The 19,283-nt window shown below is 42.2% G+C and overlaps 2 protein-coding genes across 4 annotated transcripts in view; both read left to right on the top strand.

The window, feature by feature from the left end:
- The window catches only part of ano2a (anoctamin 2a), a 34,152-nt gene extending 25,570 nt beyond the window's left edge, over window positions 1-8,582 (top strand). For both annotated transcript variants that reach the window (XM_061678268.1, XM_061678269.1), the window contains 7 exons: window positions 8-171; window positions 248-400; window positions 616-668; window positions 2,744-2,910; window positions 3,053-3,158; window positions 5,717-6,242; window positions 7,512-8,582. In XM_061678268.1, coding sequence (XP_061534252.1) covers window positions 8-171; window positions 248-400; window positions 616-668; window positions 2,744-2,910; window positions 3,053-3,158; window positions 5,717-6,242; window positions 7,512-8,089 — 1,747 coding nt within the window. In that variant the 3' untranslated portion in view covers window positions 8,090-8,582. The remainder of the gene's footprint in view (window positions 1-7; window positions 172-247; window positions 401-615; window positions 669-2,743; window positions 2,911-3,052; window positions 3,159-5,716; window positions 6,243-7,511) is intronic.
- A 914-nt stretch (window positions 8,583-9,496) lies between these two features.
- On the top strand, window positions 9,497-17,972 carry cers3b (ceramide synthase 3b). 2 transcript variants are annotated; one of them, XM_061676761.1, is made up of 12 exons: window positions 9,497-9,573; window positions 9,674-9,736; window positions 11,512-11,685; window positions 12,360-12,477; window positions 13,120-13,238; window positions 13,344-13,401; window positions 13,482-13,532; window positions 13,618-13,710; window positions 14,326-14,454; window positions 15,642-15,748; window positions 16,097-16,250; window positions 16,324-17,972. In XM_061676761.1, the coding sequence occupies exons 2-12, from the start codon at window positions 9,720-9,722 to the stop codon at window positions 16,435-16,437; spliced, it is 1,134 nt and encodes a 377-aa protein (XP_061532745.1). In that variant the 5' UTR covers window positions 9,497-9,573; window positions 9,674-9,719; the 3' UTR covers window positions 16,438-17,972. The 2 variants fall into 2 exon arrangements, with proteins under 2 accessions (XP_061532745.1, XP_061532746.1); XM_061676762.1 differs by lacking the exons at window positions 9,497-9,573; window positions 9,674-9,736 and adding an exon at window positions 9,807-9,985.
- The last annotated feature ends 1,311 nt before the right edge of the window (window positions 17,973-19,283 follow it).

The raw sequence follows: 19,283 nt of genomic DNA on the forward strand, positions 1-19,283 counted from the left end.
TTTTTAGTAAGTTAAGGAAGATGTACAGAAACTTACAGGAGCAAAAGGGCAAGGACAGAGGAGCCGAGGACGAGATGGACGAAGCTGAAGAGAAGAGATCAAAGCAGCAGTTCCACAGGGATTTCGCCTTGGAGCCCTTTGAGGGCGTGAGCCCGGAATATATGGAGATGAGTGAGCGTCCTTTCTTCTCCCAAATTCACTCCCTCAACCGGCACACAATTCAAACTCGCCATCTTTCTGTCCGCAGTCATCCAGTATGGCTTTGTATCTCTGTTCGTGGCATCCTTCCCACTGGCACCCGCGTTTGCTCTGCTCAACAACGTAATCGAGATCCGCCTTGACGCCGCCAAGTTTGTGACCGAGATCCGGCGGCCGGATGCTGTGAGGTGTAAAGACATAGGTACAGTGAGCATGCGCACACACACACGCACACACACAAAATAGCATGGCCGCCACTCTATGACTCCAATAACTTTATTTATTTAGTTAGTTATTTATTTTGCTTTACTGTCCTTCTGTTTGTGTGTTTGTCTGTCTGTTTTTTTCTACACACATACGCTGTCTTCCCTCCTTTGTTTCTTGATTTCTTTCTTTTCTTGTGCATGCCACCTCCAGGAGTATGGTACAACATTCTCTGTGGAATCAGCAAGTTTTCTGTCATTACCAATGTAAGTGTGTCTGTGGGTGTGGGTGCGGGTACATACGTGCGTGCATGTATGTTTGACCTAAGAGGCAAAGATGGCCTTGCCGAAGTTTTTCGTTTATTTGAGTCTATGCATGTTATGTTGAATTATCAGCATGAATGACCACTTGATGTCCAGTGGTGACCATGTCTGCCTCACAGTTCTGAGGTTCCGGGTTTGAATCTCGGCTCCAGCCTTTCTGTGTGGAGTTGGCATTTTCTCCCCCAGCTTGTGTGGGTTTTTGCCAGGTGATCCTTCCCTTCCTCCCAAATAAAAAAAAAACATGCATAATTGCATGCATAATTGGTTCACTGAAGAGTCTAATAGGGTACGTTTGAGTGTGAATGGTTGTTTGTCTAAATGTGACCTGTGATTGAATGGCTACTAGTCCAGGGTATACCCGCCTCTCACCTAAAGTCAGCTGGGATAGCTCCAGCTCACCTACGACCCTACTGAGGACAAACACGATAAATAATGGATGGATACATAGATGGAAGATTAGGGCACGGTAACATATCTTTCTTACCGTTTGGAGAATCAAGCTTTGATTCTTGGCTCAGGTCCGACTGTGTGGAGTTTGTATGTTCTCACCGTGTTCGCTTGGATTTTCTGGAACTTCCGGTTCCTCCCACATTCCAAAAACATCCATGTTAGGTACACTGAAGACTCAAAGTTGTCCATAAATGTGAATGTGAGTGTAAATGTTTGTCTGTTTATATGTTATAGCCGCAAAGTATTTACTTTTTTCAGATTTTGTTATGTAATGGCCTTATTCCAAAATGGAATCAATTCCTTTTCCTCAAAATTGTACACACAATGCCCCATACTGACAACATGAAAAAAACTTTTTGGAAATGTTTGAAAAACATTTATTAAAAATGAAAAACTAAGAACTAACATGTACCTTACAAAGAGAGGTGTGCCTATGCAACTCATGTCCCATCAACCACCACAGGTCACCTCCAAATAAACTGCAGAAAAATCTCAAGGATGATCAGTGAAATGCACCTAAGCTCAGTTTTGAATGTGGTGATTAAATAAATTTTCTATTATTTAAAAAAACAAAAAACAGTGTTCACTTTGCCATTCATATGGGGGTGTTGGTTGTGAAATTTTAGGATTTAAAATTTAAGAGAGTTTAAAACATTTTGGTGCAAGGCAGTAAGTAGCATGACAAAATTTGGATAACTTTGAATATGTGCAATCATATATACACACACACACACACACACAGAGATAAACATATATTAGGGGTGTCACAATATTCATGATATTGTGAAATTAAAAGTGCCTCGATATCGTTGTGGTCTTGTTTCGGTATAAAATAATGATGGCTAAATAATAATAATGGACAGCGAGTCCAAGCCACGCCACTCAGCCAGGCCGGTAGAGCACTTCACTTCCTCATTTGAGTGTAAATGCATTCGATTGGACACTTAACCCATGTGACCATGTGGGTAAGTCACAAGAAATACACTGTTGGAAATGAAATGAGGATGTGGAAGCATTTCAACTTTCTACAGCATACTATACCTCGTCAGAGGCGCCTTGTTGTGCGAGCCGGTCTCTGTCCCAGCAAGTCCAAACCCACAGGCTGGGATCGCCTGCAAAATATATATATATGTATATATGTGTATATATGTGTGTGTATATATGTGTGTGTGTGTGTGTGTGTGTGTGTGTGTGTGTGTATATATATATATATATATATATATATATATATATATATATATATGTATGTGTGTATATATGTATGTGTGTATATATGTATGTGTGTGTGTGTGTATATATATATATATATATATATGCGATTGGCTGGCAACCAGTTCAGGCTGTACCCCGCCTCCTGCCCGATGACAGCTGGGATAGGCTCCAGCACGCCCGCGACCCTAGTGAGGATAAGCGGCTCAGAAAATGGATGGATGTGTGTGTGTGTGTGCGTGTGTGTGTGTGTGTGTGTGTGTGTGTATATATATATATATATATATATATAAGCGCGATTGAAAATGGATTGATGGTCCAGTTCACTAATGTTATTCAATTGTGGTTTGTCTCCATAGGCGTTTGTTATCTCCTTCACATCGGAGTTTGTGCCCCGCATGGTGTACCAGTACATTTACAGTGACAACGGCACCATGAGCGGCTACACTGAGCACTCCCTGTCCTACTTCAACGTGACCAACTTTCCACCAGGCACCGCGACCAACACAACACTATCCATGTGCAGGTGGCGATGATTGCTTTAAATCTTCAATCTTCCCCTTTTATCCTTGAGATCAATGGCTGAACCTCTACCTTAGGAGTAATCCAGTCCACAATGTAACAATATGGACCTAATGCCATGCTAAATCTCACTTTTTGTTCACTAGGTATAAAGACTACAGGGATCCACCATGGGCGCCAGATGCCTACACCTTCTCTAAACAGTACTGGTCTGTTTTGGCTGCAAAACTGGTCTTTGTAATATTCTTCCAGGTAATGGAATTTGGTTTTGGGTTTGTTTTTCTCCTGGGATGGAGGCATGGATAGATAGACTGTCAGTAGAGTTTTTCCTCATATAGTGGCCGGGGAAGATTACAATGATCTCAAATTGACTTTTTAAATGCTTGTATACGAATAGCTGGATCTCTAGAGAGCCTGCCAATCAAGTGTGAAATTTCACTTTTGAGAGCTGCTTGTTTCCCAAATTGTGTCTTTAAGCAAGCCCCTCACCAATGACCCAACTCATTTAAATAACACTGCTCCCACACCAAGTTTCTCCTTTCAATACTTGTCACCAAGGCTGATTATTTGCCATTTTTAAACAACGGCTAGACTACACGGAGACGCGATTATGCCAAAACTTAAAGATAAGCAGAGCTACAATGTTGTTGGATACACAGATTAGCGTAAGCTTCTGATAAGCAACGCATGCTAGAGATTGTTTGACAAAGTTATTGACTCAAACCGGTAAACTATGTATGGAAGCGTATGCACTGCATATGCCACATGCACTAATTGATTGACTAACTGCGCTACCTTCATTCGTGAAAATACAATCAATTCTTTTACTCTTTTTATGGGGCCTCACATTTGTAGACTCGGGGCTTGCTTGAGCACAAGTAGCCGCTCCCTATCTCCGCCTCCCTTGGTCGTGGTTACAGAAGCCGTTCTCGCATAGGCATCTCGTCCACTAGAGGGGGGCAGGGTGAGAAGTGTCTCATTTGCATGAGACAGAAACACCAACTTCCCTTTTATTTAGACACTTGGGAGCTGTTTTAAATTTACATTATTTTTTTTTAACTGTAAAGAGTACCATGCGTGGACTAGGGGAAAGGCGTTCATGAGGAGGAAGGCCTTTATTTGCTCAAATTTATTTGTCCTCATATGGGTTGCAGGTGAGCTTGAGTCTATCACAGCTGACTTTGGGATACTCTAGTAGTGTAGTGGTTCACTTGCTTGACTTTTGTGCTACCAACATGGATTCAGATCCCATTCAGCAATAGTGTGAATGGTCATTTTCCTACATTGACAGCTATACAGATGCCACGTCTCAAAAATTAAAACAAATATATATTTTTTTTTAGAATACCTTAAGATGCCACAAAATGGGACCAAAGCTCTGGAATGTAGTAGACTGTACACCAATCTGATCGGCCTGAATTAGCATTTTATGATGATCGGCTTTGTCATAATTCACCGATCCGATCAATGACGTTATTGAGCGGCTCCGCAAAAGACATTTCCTCCACGTCGCCGTCTTGTACAGGTTATTGGAATCCAAACGCTAGTTTATTTTTAGCCTTGTCATGTGTCTTTTGACGTAGTACTGTAAATATCTGACCACCAATAAAGTTTTTTTTTTAAACATGTCGGCAGTGTGGGACAGGCAACACATAATGTCCGGATCAGACGACAAGACAAATTTGGTCTTTCACGATTGCACTATGTCAGACTACTGCAATAAAACCGCATCCCGTTTTTTACGATCACTGGGCTTCATCTTGTCAACTCAAACGTGACCGGATACACGCATTACCATGGCGACGACAACAATAATGGATCGCGCTGTGTGCTTACAAGAACAAAATGGAGGAAACGTGGGTTGGTTGTCACCGGTGCTTGGGAGAGGATGTTTGTTTAAGGCTTGCTTGAGGTATGTTCACGTACTTTTAATACGATACGGCTTGCAAGCAGGCAACAAAACGTTATGTAGCCTAGCAAGCTAGTGCTAGTACTAACGGTTGTAAGCGATCATGCAGGCGTTCTGTCGAATCATGCTCTAAAGTTTTGGTGTGTGTGAAGTAATTTAATTACAATAAAGTATTTTAATTACAGTAGGTTAGCACCCATTATTTCTGTCATGTTGTAATGTTGGTTTGACCTGATTGATTAGAATACATGATCTGACTAGAGCAGTGATTTCCAACCTTTATGGAGCCAAGGAACATATTTTACAATTCAAAAATCTCACGACACACCAACAAACAAATATTTCACAAAATATGGATACATTAATTACTTTATGTACTTCCTGCCATCTAATAGAAGACCATTCATTTGTTCTGTCTGTCACTATGCCTCACTGGCATAAATAGATGAACAAAGATACATCGTTTATTGTAAATAATTTTTTTTGGAGCAATTAAATACACAAGTATATACAGTAACTGAACAAGGAATTTCAATAGACACATTGCTCCATCTTGTGATCGGATCGGTGATCGGTTATAATTTTTTTAAACTCGCTGATCGGTGATCGGCCCTAAAAATCCTGATCGTGTAAAGCCTAGAATGTAGTAATAGGTGTCAAGGAAGTATGTTGAAGCGATACAGCTGAACTGAGAGACTAACATCTACAGTATATAGTTTGTGATATTTTTACGGTTTAAACTATTAATATAGAAAAAAAGAAGAAAACATAGTGGTGTTAATTACTTATTTAAATTTTTTTTTCACATTTTGTTACAGGGCACAATCCCTATCCCCCGGGAATAGTACGGTTTTACTGCACCTGTAACAGTCTGATGATGACATCGTTTGATTTCTTTCAGAACCTCGCCATGTTCCTCAGCATGCTTGTGGCCTGGATGATCCCCGACGTGCCGCGGTCACTGCGGGAGCAGCTGAAGAAGGAAAACATGATGCTGATGGAGTTTCTGCTCAATCAAGATCAGGAGCCTCACACTAAGTCGCGCTCCACGTTTCCCTTTCCAGCCAACATAGACATTGTGGTGGAGCCACCATCAGAGGAGCAGCAGCTCCAGAAGGATGTAGAAGAAGAGGAGGAGGTTGAGGTTGACTTAACTCAAGAGGACCCTAGTCGCATCAGTGATAGTGACTCAGAAGCTGGGAAGTCATTTGAGGATGTAGTTGGAATGGGAGAAGAAGAGCAAGGACATGGGTCTGAGCAAGAGGAGGAGGAAAAGAAAGTAAGCGAGGGAGGTGAGCAAGTGAGAGAAGATGAAAGGAAGAGCGAACCTCAAATAGAGGAAGAGGCGGCTGATGAAAAAGTAGCAGATGAGGAAAACAAATCACTTGTGGATCTGGACGCCCTCATGATCCAGCTGGGACTCTTAGGTGAGAGATGAAACCATTTTAAGCATGTTTCCATCCAGTTGTACAGTTAAATTTGCACGGTACAGGCAAATCCTGATCACGAGGGGTTGTGAAGGCGGGATGGCGACTACTATTGAAATAGTATCACATTATAAAGTACCAGTGAGACCGAGTGTATTTTGCCAATTAACTATCCATACAGCCATTAGCACTTGTCCTCATTATGGTCACGGGTGAGCTTGAGAGAATTCCATCTGACCTTGAGCGAGGTACACTGTGGACTGGTCGCCAGTCGGTTAGCCAGGTTCATACAGACAAACAAGCATTCACGGTCACATAAGCAACCAATGGCAGTCCAGGCTTGAATCGGGGGAAAAAAAAACCTTTGGGTCATCACTAAACGGAACACTAACTTAGGGTACAGCAAAATGATGCACAACAAGTAAGTAGAATACACATAAAAATATGAGGAATACTATGAGGAAACAACAACTAACATTACAGATTAAACACATAAATAGAATTTACAAGTGCTGTTAGGCATGCCTAGAGTTACCACTCCCCCAGCAATGCCAACCTGTGCGGTCATTGGTGTCGCACATGCCACGAACCGCCACTGTTCACACCTATGGACATTTTAGAGGAGGGGGTGGCCAATTTTTATTTATTTAATTTCACCATCCATTTTCTTCCGCTTATCCGGAGTCGGGTCGTGGGGGCAGCAGCTTAAACAGGGAAGCCCAGATTTCCCTTTCCCCAGCCACTTCTTCCAGCTCTTCCGGGGGGGGGGGAATCCCGAGGTGCTCCTCGGCAAGGCGGGAGACTTAGTCTCTCTAGCGTGTCGTGGGTTGTCCCCGGGCCTCTTCCTGGTGGGAGGGGCCAGGAACACCTCACCAGGGAGGCCTCCAAGGGGCATCCTAATCAGATGCCCGAGCCACTTCATCTGGCTCCTCTTAATTTAGAGGACCAGGGGCTCGAGTCTGAGTACCTCCCCGATGACCGAGCTTCTCACCCTATCTCGAAGGGAGAGCACCCTGCGGAGGAAGTATCCGCAATCTTGTTATTTCGGTCACGATCCACAGCTCGTGACCATAGGTGAGGGTAGGAACCAAGATCGAACGGACACGGCACAAGCTTTTACATAGGATGCAGTATTCCTATATATTGTGTGCCCTTCGCTCGAGTAGCGTTATAACACGCCGCACAGAAAGTCTGTTGGCTTGTCATATAGGCAAAAGTACAGACGACAGTGACGAGTGTCTTCTCATAAATTCTTACATTCTCATGCAGATGGAGATGCCTCATCAATCAAAGATACAGAGATTCCACATTCAAGCTTTGAACAGAACCTTCCAACCAAAAGAGCTTCCTGCCAGTCACTGAACAGCGCCGTGGCAGAAATGGCCCCCTCCCACACGGACGCGAGGCTCTTCGCACCCATCACTCATCCGCTCCAAGAACGGGGCGCCAGGGCCAAGACCCGCTGCTCCACCCTGCCTTCACGCCACCGAGGGGCGGAGACGTGTTACAGCCTGCCTAAACCCAGCCACTCCAGCAGCCTGTCCAGGTTCCATCAGCAGGCGTCGCTCACGCCGCTGGTCCCCCTCGGACTTTCACTGTCAGCCAAACCCGACACAGAGTCCCCACAGCGGCCCACCAGCTCCGGTCAACTCTTCTTGCTCAAAGGCCCCCCGCCTCAGCAGCCTCGCTCCAGGGGCAAAGGCCGGTGCTCCACCCTGCCCTCCAGACAAAGAGCCCCTGGCTCAGAGGAGCACCCCACCAAGCCGAGCCATTCTACGAGCTTCACAAAGCTGGGAGACCGAGTGCCCCCTTCCCCCAGTGAACTTAAACGCAACACACCAGTATGAGTGGAGGTGGGAGGCAGCAGAAAGAATGGAGAGGAACACTATCCAGATTATTATCTTGCATGTGCCTGGAGCCTCATCCCCATTCCTTCGTAATACCCCTCCAGCCACCTTCTTCTCCTCCTTAATTGCCACAAATGTTTATACCACGCAGGACAATTCAGAGGAATGTGACCGTGATCCTCCGAAACACTCCTTGTCGCTCATCGAGGGAACTTTGAGTCTTTTTGTTATTTATTGTTGTTGGTTTCCCCCCCCCCCCCCCCCCCCCCCCCACAGATGCAGCTCAAATAGCCCACGGTCCTTGGTGATGCTCAGCTTTCCCCATGCGTCTCGTCACCACAGAGCGTGGGAGCTAGAGAATCCACAGTTACGCTTGCAGATCAGATTTTATTTTTAGAGGTTTTTGATATACAAAAGAAGGCAAACTGATAATAAAAGAACAACATATTTTTTATGGCTGTTTGTTTTTTTCTTGTGAAATCTGCTAGGTAATTTTATTAGGTTATTGAGACACAGGGTCCTCGGTTTATCACGTTTCAGGCGGCAGAAGACGCTTAATTACCACTGTACAGTACTTCCATCCATCCTTTTTCTGTACCACTTATCCTCACTAGGTTCGCGGGCGTGCTAGAGCCTATCCCAGCTATCTTCGGGCGAGAGGCGGGGTACACCCTGAACTGGTCACAAAGGCAATCCCAAGGCACATATAAACAAACAACCGTACAGTACGTACTGTTCTTTATTTAAATGTTTGATAGTGTGTTTTCATACCAATACTTAATGTAATTAAAACTTTATTACTGCGTTAGCATAGGTTAGTGAGATTACAACGCTTGATTTGCGTATACGAGTTCCGTAAAACGAAGACCTTTAGATTGTGGTCCAATTTTAATATTAGACAGATGAAATGAGAGTCTCTTCTGTCCCCTTCTCGTAACTCAAGATGAACAAATACATAGTGCCTTGACTTACCAGTGCTCCAACTTTTCGAAGTTTCGAACCGTTGCTTGGTTGATTTATTATTATTTTTTGGCCCAATTAAGTGAAGTTCCTAAGGCACACCTAATGACAGCACAAGACTATGCTATAGTCCAGTGGTTGTGAATCACTGGCATACTGTACCCAAAATTGTGAAAAATGCTTTATTTTTCCACCATTTTCTGTTGGTTTTATCTTTTTTCTCATTGAATGGCAGTGTCTGGGCATTGATATGATGTGACATGTTAAGCAGGTAAAAATTCCCTCACTTCTTTTTTGTTTTGTTTTTGGTTTTTATTTATTTATTTATTTTGTATTTCAGCTTGTCAATAATAGCTCTTCAATTGCTGTTGAACTTTGATACTAACCTGGCCTTTATGTGCAGAGTGACTCTCCTAATGGAAAGGTTCCTGTTTCTCCTTCAAAAGCTTTGCATTGACTCCTCCTCCTCGACTGAAAGGGGCCCTTTGTGAGGGGTTTCCCAGGGAAAAAGGGAATTCCTGCAGGTGAGAACACAGAAACTGAAATTTGCTTGGATGACAAATTAAAACTCTCATCTGTTTTTTTTTTTTTTTTTTTCTGGCTGAGTAAACTCTTTCTTTGCAGCAACCCCAAAGAGTGTGATCAGCACGGCAGGCCAAGAGGGAGGGGCATGAGTTTTCCACCAAGGTGAGCTGGCTCTCACTCTCTCACTAGCTCTCTCTCTCTCTCTCTCTCTCTCTCTCCCTCTCTGTCTCTTTCTCTCACGCACTCACAAACTAATGAAGGGAGTGATCGGAACATGAGTAAATATTGGTTTTGCATGAAGGTGTCTTCATACAGACTGGTAGTTAGAGAGGATCTAACAGGGTGTGTATGTGTGTAAGTGGACTACATGACTTTCACACTGCTCATACAGCTGCCTTGAAAAGCCACAAGGTGAGTACGGATGTCAGCTCAAAGTTTTTCATATGTTCTCGTCACATCATTTTACAGGTTTGTAAACATTTTGCATGCTGCTGAGCCACGCACCTACACACACCTTCTCCAATGGCTTCCCCTTCCCTCTGCTCGAACTCGCCAAGGAAAAACATTGCCCGCAGCTATTCAAATGACTGCATAGCCCTGCTGACAGTAACTGACTCAACGACTTCTTGTTTAACGACAACATGCTTCAGTGTTTAAAACGACGAAATGGTGCACTCAAACAAACTGTCCGCATGTTTTATCTACATGTATGGGCAGAGTCCATAAGAGACGGAGGAGTTTACTCCTTTGTAATCTTTCCATCTGTGAATTGCTATTCATCTCCTTTTCTAATTTTTCCCTTTGGTATCTGCTGTAAATAGCTCACCTCCTTAAAACCAGTGTACTCTAATGGACTGTCAGATTGAATTATTTAGTAGGAAATGGTACAAAAAATGTGTTCGATAGCTTTATATGAGCAGATAAGTCAAATAAAGTAAAGTCAGTACTTTTTTTTTTTTTTTTCAAGGCAGCACGATGGTTAGTGGTTCACTCGTCTGTCTCACAGACGAGAGATCCCAGGGTTTGAATCTCTGCTCCAGTCTTCCTGTGTAGAGTTTGCATGTTCTCCCTGTGATTGCACGGGTTATGTATGCACACTCCTCCCACATTACAAAATAAAAGACATGTATTATGTACGTTGGTCTGAATGGTTGTTTGTCTGTCTCTTGCCAAAAAAGTCTATCCATCCATCCATCCTCTATGTCACTTATCCTCACTCGAGTCACGGTTGTTGGCTGACTTTGGATGAGAATTGTTTACACCCTGGATTGGTCACCAGCCAAACACAGGGCACTTACAGACAAACAACCATTCACACTCACATTAACACCTATTGATAACAAATGTGCTGTAGTACAGTGGTTGTGAATCGCTGGCATACTGTACCCAAAATAGTGCAAATGCTTTCCTTTCACCATTTTTCCACCAAAGGACAATGTAGAATTTTCAATGACCCTAACGTGCATGTTTTTGGAATCTGGAAGGAAACCGGAGTATCTAGGGAAAACCCATGCAAACACGAGGCAAACATGCAGAATCTACACAGGAAGGCCGCAGCACGGACTCAATGAGGCCAAGCACTATAGAAAATGGATGGATGAGACATGGCAGTTCTATGATAATTACCATGCATTTACTTAGAAATCTAAATAAGTGTTTTTAAACCACTATTCATTTTCACTTGATTGGTCACAAAATTATTATTTGTTTAAAAATAATGTAAATTTGTTCATCTGTCTATGCTATCACATTTATTGTGACATTTTTGTCTGGTAGGGTGCCATGAGATTTTTCTTATGTAAAATATGTGCCTTGGTTCAATTAAGATAGGGGAAACACTGTTTTGACAATGAGCTTAATATGTTAGCTCAAGTTGTGATATGCACTGCATCAATGTTTTTAAATAGGGGTGTGTGCTCTGTGTGCTTTCCTCACAGCATGTTGCACACAGTCACCGAGTGGCTCTGGTGGGAGCGTTTGTGGCTGCCCGTGAACGTCTCGTGGGCAGATCTGGAGGACCGCGACGGCCGTGTCTACGCCAAAGCGTCCCAGCTGTACGCCATGCTGCCCTTGGCCTTCTGCCTCCTCTTTGTCAGGTTTCTCTTTGAGAGGTGAGCAGAGACGAAAAGTATGACAGTACATCGCACAAGCAGCCTGGATCAAAATTCACAATCCCTCGTGTTATGGTTTCTCTATGGTACACCGCTGCATGTTTAGTCATGAAAATAATTAGTTAAAAAAATACGGTTGTGTAAAATATAGACAGGGTGGGCCAAAAGTAGGTATACGCGTTCCAAAAATAACATTGTTATGACATTTACACTTACTGATTACAATTAGATTTTTAGACTCCGTGTAATCTTGTAAATGCCTAAAATGTCCTCCCTCAAAATTGCAACTTACCTCAAACTTTTCCAGAACACTACGACGCAAATCTCTATTTGCTTTCAATAAAGTTTCAATAAAACAGTTATACAGTGTTCCTCACTATATCATTGTTGTTTTTCCTTAACCCATTGTTTTTTTAATGACTTTTTACAGTACAGTATACTTACTCAATGTAACAACACCCTTGCATATGGGAAAGGAGAGCCATAGTCGCTGAAGCACTTTTTAGTTTTGTTGAACGCAGGGAGAACAGTAAACCGCAAACAAAATGAGCACACTCATGCAGAAGCTGGTGCCAGCTCTGGATGGATTTAAATTGTTAATTGTTATAACAGTATGAAAAAGTAACTATTGGCTAAAGGACTTTTTTTTTCTGTCCCCTCGTGTTGGTGTGCAGATTGGTGGCCGCCCCGCTGGCTGACATTTGCGGTATTAAAGACAGACTACGTCACACCGTAGAGCAAAACGCCATCTTGGAAAACTACTTCTGCACACAAGCACATGTTCTGTCACAGGTAAACTAAAGCAAGACTAAACGTTGTAAGAACCTTGTTACTATATTCATGGATAATTAAATGGGCTTTCCGAGGGGCCTCAACATGCCCAAAAACTCACCAATACTGTATTGGCAAGCGCATGTATTGTGGTGAAAATGAATGTGTTTAAGGGGTCCCCGACATGAACCCCCCCCCCAACACCTCTCACCCCAGGAATCATCTAGTTGCGTCACCTGGAAAGACAAAAAATAGCCCCCAACAACAGTTCCATAGATCAACGAGAAGTCAAGTGTCCATTCATCGCTACTTTCAGCTTTTATTATTATTATTATTATTATTATTATATTGATCATTCAGAAAAAAACATTCAAAGAGCTTAAAAAAAGGCACAGACATATGTAAACATCATTGCAATATTGTCTTTGGAAATCTTTAGAAACGATTTAACAGTTTTGTATTTAGTTCAATTTAAGTTTCCCATATTGGGTAGCCAACTCTTAGTCGTCATATTTAGGTCTTCAGTTTGATCAAAGTGACCTTAAAAAGGGTCTTAGAAAGACTTAAATGTGGCTTCCTTTAACCTGCACACACCCTGATTTATGATTTGCATAGATACTGATTCAGTGTGCCTGTGCATGTGTGTGTCTGTTTGTGTATCAGTCTGACGTGAGGGCTCTGTGTAAGAAGACAAGTTGGACTGAGCGAAGAGTTCAAGTGTGGTTCAGGAGGAGGCGCAACCACCAGCGTCCAGGTCTTCGCAAGAGATTCTGTGAGGCCAGGTGTGTATGTGTGCTTGTGTGTGTTCAGTCGCAAAATGTTTCTCAAATGCTTTTTTTTTTTTTTTTTTTTTTTTACATATCCTTATTGTTTGCATATGTCAACAGTTGGAGATGTGTATTCTATTTTTCTGCATTTGTTGGCGGCGTCGTTGCGCTCCATGATGTAAGCGATCTGTCACCGTTTCTTGTCATGTCTTTTGTTAGTGTTACCATGTCACTGTTGCGTGTTGTTCTCAATTTTAGAAACCCTGGTTTTACAGTCTGAAAGAGGTTTGGGCAGGGTTCCCTAAACAGGTAAGCATTTTTGACACTTGAAAAAATTTATGAGGATTCATTTATAGGACTTTCAACGTAACATAATGTCCTTTCATGTGTGCAGTCGTTGCTGCAATCCCAGTACTGGCATTACTTCCTGGAAATGGGATTCTATCTTTCGCTGCTCCTCAGCCTCACGTTTGATGTGAAGCGCAAGGCAAGTGTTTATATTTGAATGCTAGAAGATATATGGATAGAGAGAGAGAGAGAGAGAGAGATGGATACATAAGATATCAATGATGACATGTTTTACTAGGCCACGCCCGCTAAAGGCACACATCCGCAACTCCTGAAGGCAACTCACCTCACAATAAGCCCAATAAAATTGATTTGATATACAAATCAATTTAATAAACTTACAAGCTCGGTCATAGAGCGAATTAAACTAGTAAGTCATGCGACGGTTCATATGCATGCCAGCGACATACAGTATAATGACAGGCAGAACAATTAAATGCTCTTCCACTAGATGACAGAAGGTGCAATTAACCTTTGTCACCACCTGTTGCCGTTCATACAACAAAATAACTTTGTGTTCATCTAAACGAGCCCATATTTCGGACAAAGTAAATTTGTGAGTGAATTGAAACAAGATCGTCATTATTTCCGATTCTATACTTTTTGGAACATTTTTGAGATTTTTCCAATGTAAAATATGAGCGTCGGCTCAATAAAGGTTGGGAAACTGCTTTCCGTATCTGAGTCACAGTTCTGAGGTTCAGGGTTGGAATCTCAGTTCATTGCCCGTTTACTGTTTTTCTCACCGGTGCAGGACTTTAAAGAGCAGGTGATACACCACATTGCCACCCTGACTTTGCTGGCATTCTCCTGGATCTCCAACTACATCCGCGTCGGCACCATCGTGATGGCGCTCCACGACTCTGCCGATATCCTGCTCGAGGTCAGCTTGCTCGTCACGTCAGCTCGTGTGTGCGTGGATCGCTCCTTGTCAGATTAGGAGCAAATACTCATTTTATGGGTGTGCAAAGTAATCTTTTTGCGTGTATTTTTTATAATTGAGTTACTCGTGATACTATAGTATCACAATTGTGTTGCAATATAATCATTATGCAACAATATATTGGAAGACATCATACCACCTGGAACAGTGGACAACTGGTTCGCCTCACAGTTTAGAGGTTGTGGGTTCAAATCTGGGCTCTGTGTGGAGTTTGCATGTTCTCCCTCTGCCTGCATAGGTTTTCTCCTGGTCGTCCGGTTTTCTCCCACATTCCAAAAACATGCAGTGAAGGGTAATTCAGTACTCTGAATTGTCCTTGTGTGTAGTGTGAATGTGAGTGTGAATGGTTGTTTGTCTAGATGTGCCTTGCGATTGGCTGGTGACCAGTTTAGGGTGTACGCTGCCTTGTGCCCATATTCAGCTGGGATAGGGTCCAGCCTACCCAAGTGCGGATAGAGAATAGATGGCCATACAGTACTTTCAAAAAATTATGATGAAAAGCTCCTATGTCCAAAATTTTCAGGACTATGAAAAATCGATATAAGCCTTTTTTGGCTGCACCTTTATACGCAATTTTAAGATATTATTTTTGGTAGAACCTTCCAAGAAAAGGCTTTTAAATAGGATAAAACCTAAATTGCACAAAATAGGCCCTAGGATCTCTGACACATGTTGAAAGTATGGAGCTAGCTATTGTAGAAAAAGATATATTGGCACTGATGAATTGATTGCTTTCAATGTTGGTCTTTACATTTCCTCTTCATGTTCATTAGTGTTGTGTTTGTTGTTTTTCAATTCCTGTTTTTCACATTTAATTATCTTTTTTTTCACTTTCAACTTTTAATGCCAGGATTTTAGTATGTAAAGCAAGGGTGGGAGCAGGTGATCAACCCATATAATTTAATATTCTGGATCCATATCATACAGTATTTGATGTCTGTATACCCATACTGTTGTGTAAGAGATAAGAATTTATTTCATGTTTGTTATATTAATACCATGGCAAAAAAGGTGCAATATCGTTAATCCCACCCCAAAAAATCTAATAATTTCTCATTTGCAAAACAAGTAACATCTTATAGTTGTACACAAACATACTAAATTAATTTGTCTGTTTTTTCTTGCAGGGTGCAAAGGTCCTCAACTACGCTAAGTGGCATAAGATGGCTAACGCTATGTTTGTGGTCTTCACCTTCCTTTTCATGCTGACCAGACTTGTGATTTTTCCTTTCTGGTGAGTATGTGCAAGTCATCACTTTCAACATTAAACTTTTTTTTGGTCATATGAACAGTAGGGAAACATGTTTCCCTTGTGCAATGGGATTTTTACGTTGCTTTCCACATGGATGTCAACATAATGCAAAATTATTTTTAAAAAATAATGACAATACAGAGCAAAAAAACAAATGTAATAGAGGCATAACAGTACAAAATAAAGGAATACAACTTGGTTGTAAACCTATAGTGTATATGGGAACTGTACAACTCAAGCAACATTATACTGTATTTATTACCTCAGCAACTCATACTCCTACCACATGTTGAGGGGTCAGGAACCCAAATTAAATGTGATTCTCCACAGGGTGATCCACTGCACGTGGGTGTACCCACTAGAAAGTTATCCTCCGTTCTTCGGCTACTATTTCTTCAACGTCATGCTGCTGGTGCTCCAGATTTTGCACCTCTACTGGGCCGTTCTCATATCAAAAATGCTCTACAAGTGTCTCTTCAGCAAGGTGTGTTTATTACAGCTTGGTGCTACGTTTTGTATGACACCCTCACTTTGTGAAGTTGTTTTCGCATGTGCAGCTGGAAGGGGATGACAGGAGCGATGAAGAGGAGGACGACAGTGAGGAGGAGAGAAACTGCAAGCGTGATCACATGAACGGTGCCGGAGTCCGAGGCCGGGCCAACGGTCACTGATTGGATAAGAATAGTGACTTCTTGGACAGAATCCCGGGAGACTGTACAGAAATGAAGTACGATGCATCCAGAAAGCATTCACAGCAATTGACTTTTTCAACATCTTGTTACGTACAGCCTTTTTCCAGCAGTACCTTGACTTATGAATGCCCTGCCTTAACTTAGGAGTCTTTCAGAAAACGAGCTGTCGCTTGATCGATTTTTTTTTTTCCATCTGTGGGCAAGGAGAGCTACTGCAAACATTCAAATACACAACTCACACCCTGACACTAACACTGAACTATCCATCCATCTTCTGACTGTTACTGTTACTTTCAAATATGACTCAAGTCAATGTAAAAAGTAGTCATCCAAATATTACCATTACCAATATTACCAATATAATTACTGCATGGTGTTGTCTCAAGTTAGAAGTGGGCTGAAATGTCCAAGTTTGGGCAGTCACAATTTAAGAGCTGCATGATAAAGCTGGCGGCACGGTGAACGACTGGTTATGTATTAAGGGTTCAATCCCCGGCCCGGCTGTGTGGAGTTTGCAAATCTCCCCATGCCTGCGTGGGTTTTCTCCAGCACTCCCGCGACCCTTGTGAGGATAAGCGGCTCAGAAAATGGATGGATGAATGGATGATAAAGCTGTTGTGTTTTGATCTGTACACATACTTGCACGGCTGTTTTTTCTTCTTCAAAATAAGTCATTTTGATTGGCTCGCGAAGGCTACGTATGCTCATGAATTGGAGTCAAATGACACTAGTGTTTACGTTTGTTTGGGGCAACGGGCGCCCTATGCGGCAGTCGAAGATGGAGTCTAAAAATAGACGCGCAAGCATGAAATAAAAGTTGCGAACGGCATGTCGATCATTGTAACGGAGTAAAAGTATCGATTCTTCTTCAGATAACTACTCAAGTAAAAGTAAAAAGTACAGTGCATTTAAAGTACTCTGAGAAATAGTTTTTCGAAAATGTTACTTGAGTAAATGTAGCGCGTTACTACCCACCTCTGTGAACATGTTATTATATAATGTCAATACGGGGGGGGGGGGGGGGGTGCTGTTCTGTTGCACCCAATGTAACTCTTTATTGGGATTCACAGCCACCCACACTCCTTATTGCAACACTTTCAAGGAACAGGCGGTTGTTGTATTTGACGAGATGGTGTGAAACTGCAACACGGATAGAGATTTGATAACTAATGCGTTAATATTTAAACCAGTATTGCCAAAGGGCTAAAACAAACGGAATACAGTATAATGAACCTATGCCCTCTAGCGGCCATGAAGAACAACAACATATAACATGTTCTAATGCAGTACAGATAGGTGTGTGTAGAATTTTGAGGAGGGTTGGGGGGAATAATTTATTTTGTTTTTGAGGCTGTAATACAAAACGTGGAAAAGTGAAATGCTGTGAATACTTTCCGGATGTGCTGTACTTATGCAAGCAGATTATTATTTAAAAAAAACAAAAACAAAAAACTGTGATGGATAAGTCATGACCTGATATGTAGCTACATATTAGCGAAGCTTAAATAAAACAATTTCGGTTCATTTTTGTAGCTCTCAATCACAAAGGTCTCAAAGGGCTTCACACTAACTAATACCAAAATATCAAAAACATCACAGCAACAAAGCATCCAACAAATAATGTGTCTACATACAATCTAACAAAACATCCATACAACATCGATATAAACACCAGCATCAGAAGCCCACGGTACAGACAGATAAAGTACTTTTCATTCGAACAACATCGCATGATCTGAACTCCCCATGCGGGCATGGAAAAACTCCACGAAAATAATTTGGGGATAAAATGAAGAAATGGATGATGACCAGGCTGCAGTGGATGCCAACATTATGGACAACCTTGATGCTATGAAAATACACACCTAATTAAAATATGCAGTTTAATCGCAATGAGTCCAGTGCATGGGTCCATTTGATCCATTGGTCGGTCGATGCAGAATTCTCAACTTTGTTGGCCTAAATGTACACACAACCACATTATCTCGGTTGTTTATTCTTTTACATTTCCTCTTGAAAAATATTTCATCTTCTTCGATCAGGTTATGCGTGGCATTGTGGCTGAAAAGTTAAGAAATTATTTCTTGATTTCATTTTTTTTATATCACAAAATCCTGGTGGTAAGATACTTGTGTAGCCACAGCTTCCCTGGGGCAGTGTGACAGAAGCGTGGCTGCCATTCTGCGCCTACGACCACCACCAAACATCCAACCAGATTCACTGACGGGCATTGTGGGTTATGTGTCTTTTCACCGAGTTCAAAAAAAGCAAATATGAACTGCAAACCGCACGCACACAATCAATGGACAGTTAAAGCTTATATTGTATTTGGTAATGTATATTCATTTAATACTGATTTTTACCACATGGTCAACTTTTAATGCATACTTTAAGTGCAGTAGTGAACACGTATGTTGAATACAATATGCTATTTTATAATGTCAAAAGGCTTATATGTGTTTGAAATAATCTTAGTATGCAAATCTTTCATGACAGGTTTACACACCATAGGTAACCACAACACGCTGGTTATGCTTCATAAAAGTTGGAATGAAGCAGCAGTAACAGTGAGGTCAGTATTACACAGCGTCACTTCCAAGTGGGCGGGGGCGCCTGGACTCCAGCACGTCACATCAGGCGCGCCTTTGACGCTCAACTGCACAATCTTACGTGAAGGAGTGACGCATGCGTGAATGACGTCGCTTGGTTTACGTCCGACGTGTGGGATTTTTGGCGTCCTCTACCGGCGCTCGGCGGGAGCTTGGTTTGGATAGGCGTTGCCATAGAAACCGCCACACGGAGCCACGTAGCTTAAGGGTGGCCAC

Source organism: Phycodurus eques, chromosome 5 (genome assembly GCF_024500275.1).
Source record: "Phycodurus eques isolate BA_2022a chromosome 5, UOR_Pequ_1.1, whole genome shotgun sequence".
Classification (NCBI taxonomy): domain Eukaryota; kingdom Metazoa; phylum Chordata; class Actinopteri; order Syngnathiformes; family Syngnathidae; genus Phycodurus; species Phycodurus eques.

Coding starts and splice junctions, on each gene's coding strand:
- cers3b (XM_061676761.1), top strand. Junction 12,478..13,119: donor AAGCACATGTTCTGTCACAG/GTAAACTAAAGC, acceptor TTTGTGTATCAG/TCTGACGTGAGGGCTCTGTG. Junction 13,402..13,481: donor GCGTCGTTGCGCTCCATGAT/GTAAGCGATCTG, acceptor TCTCAATTTTAG/AAACCCTGGTTTTACAGTCT.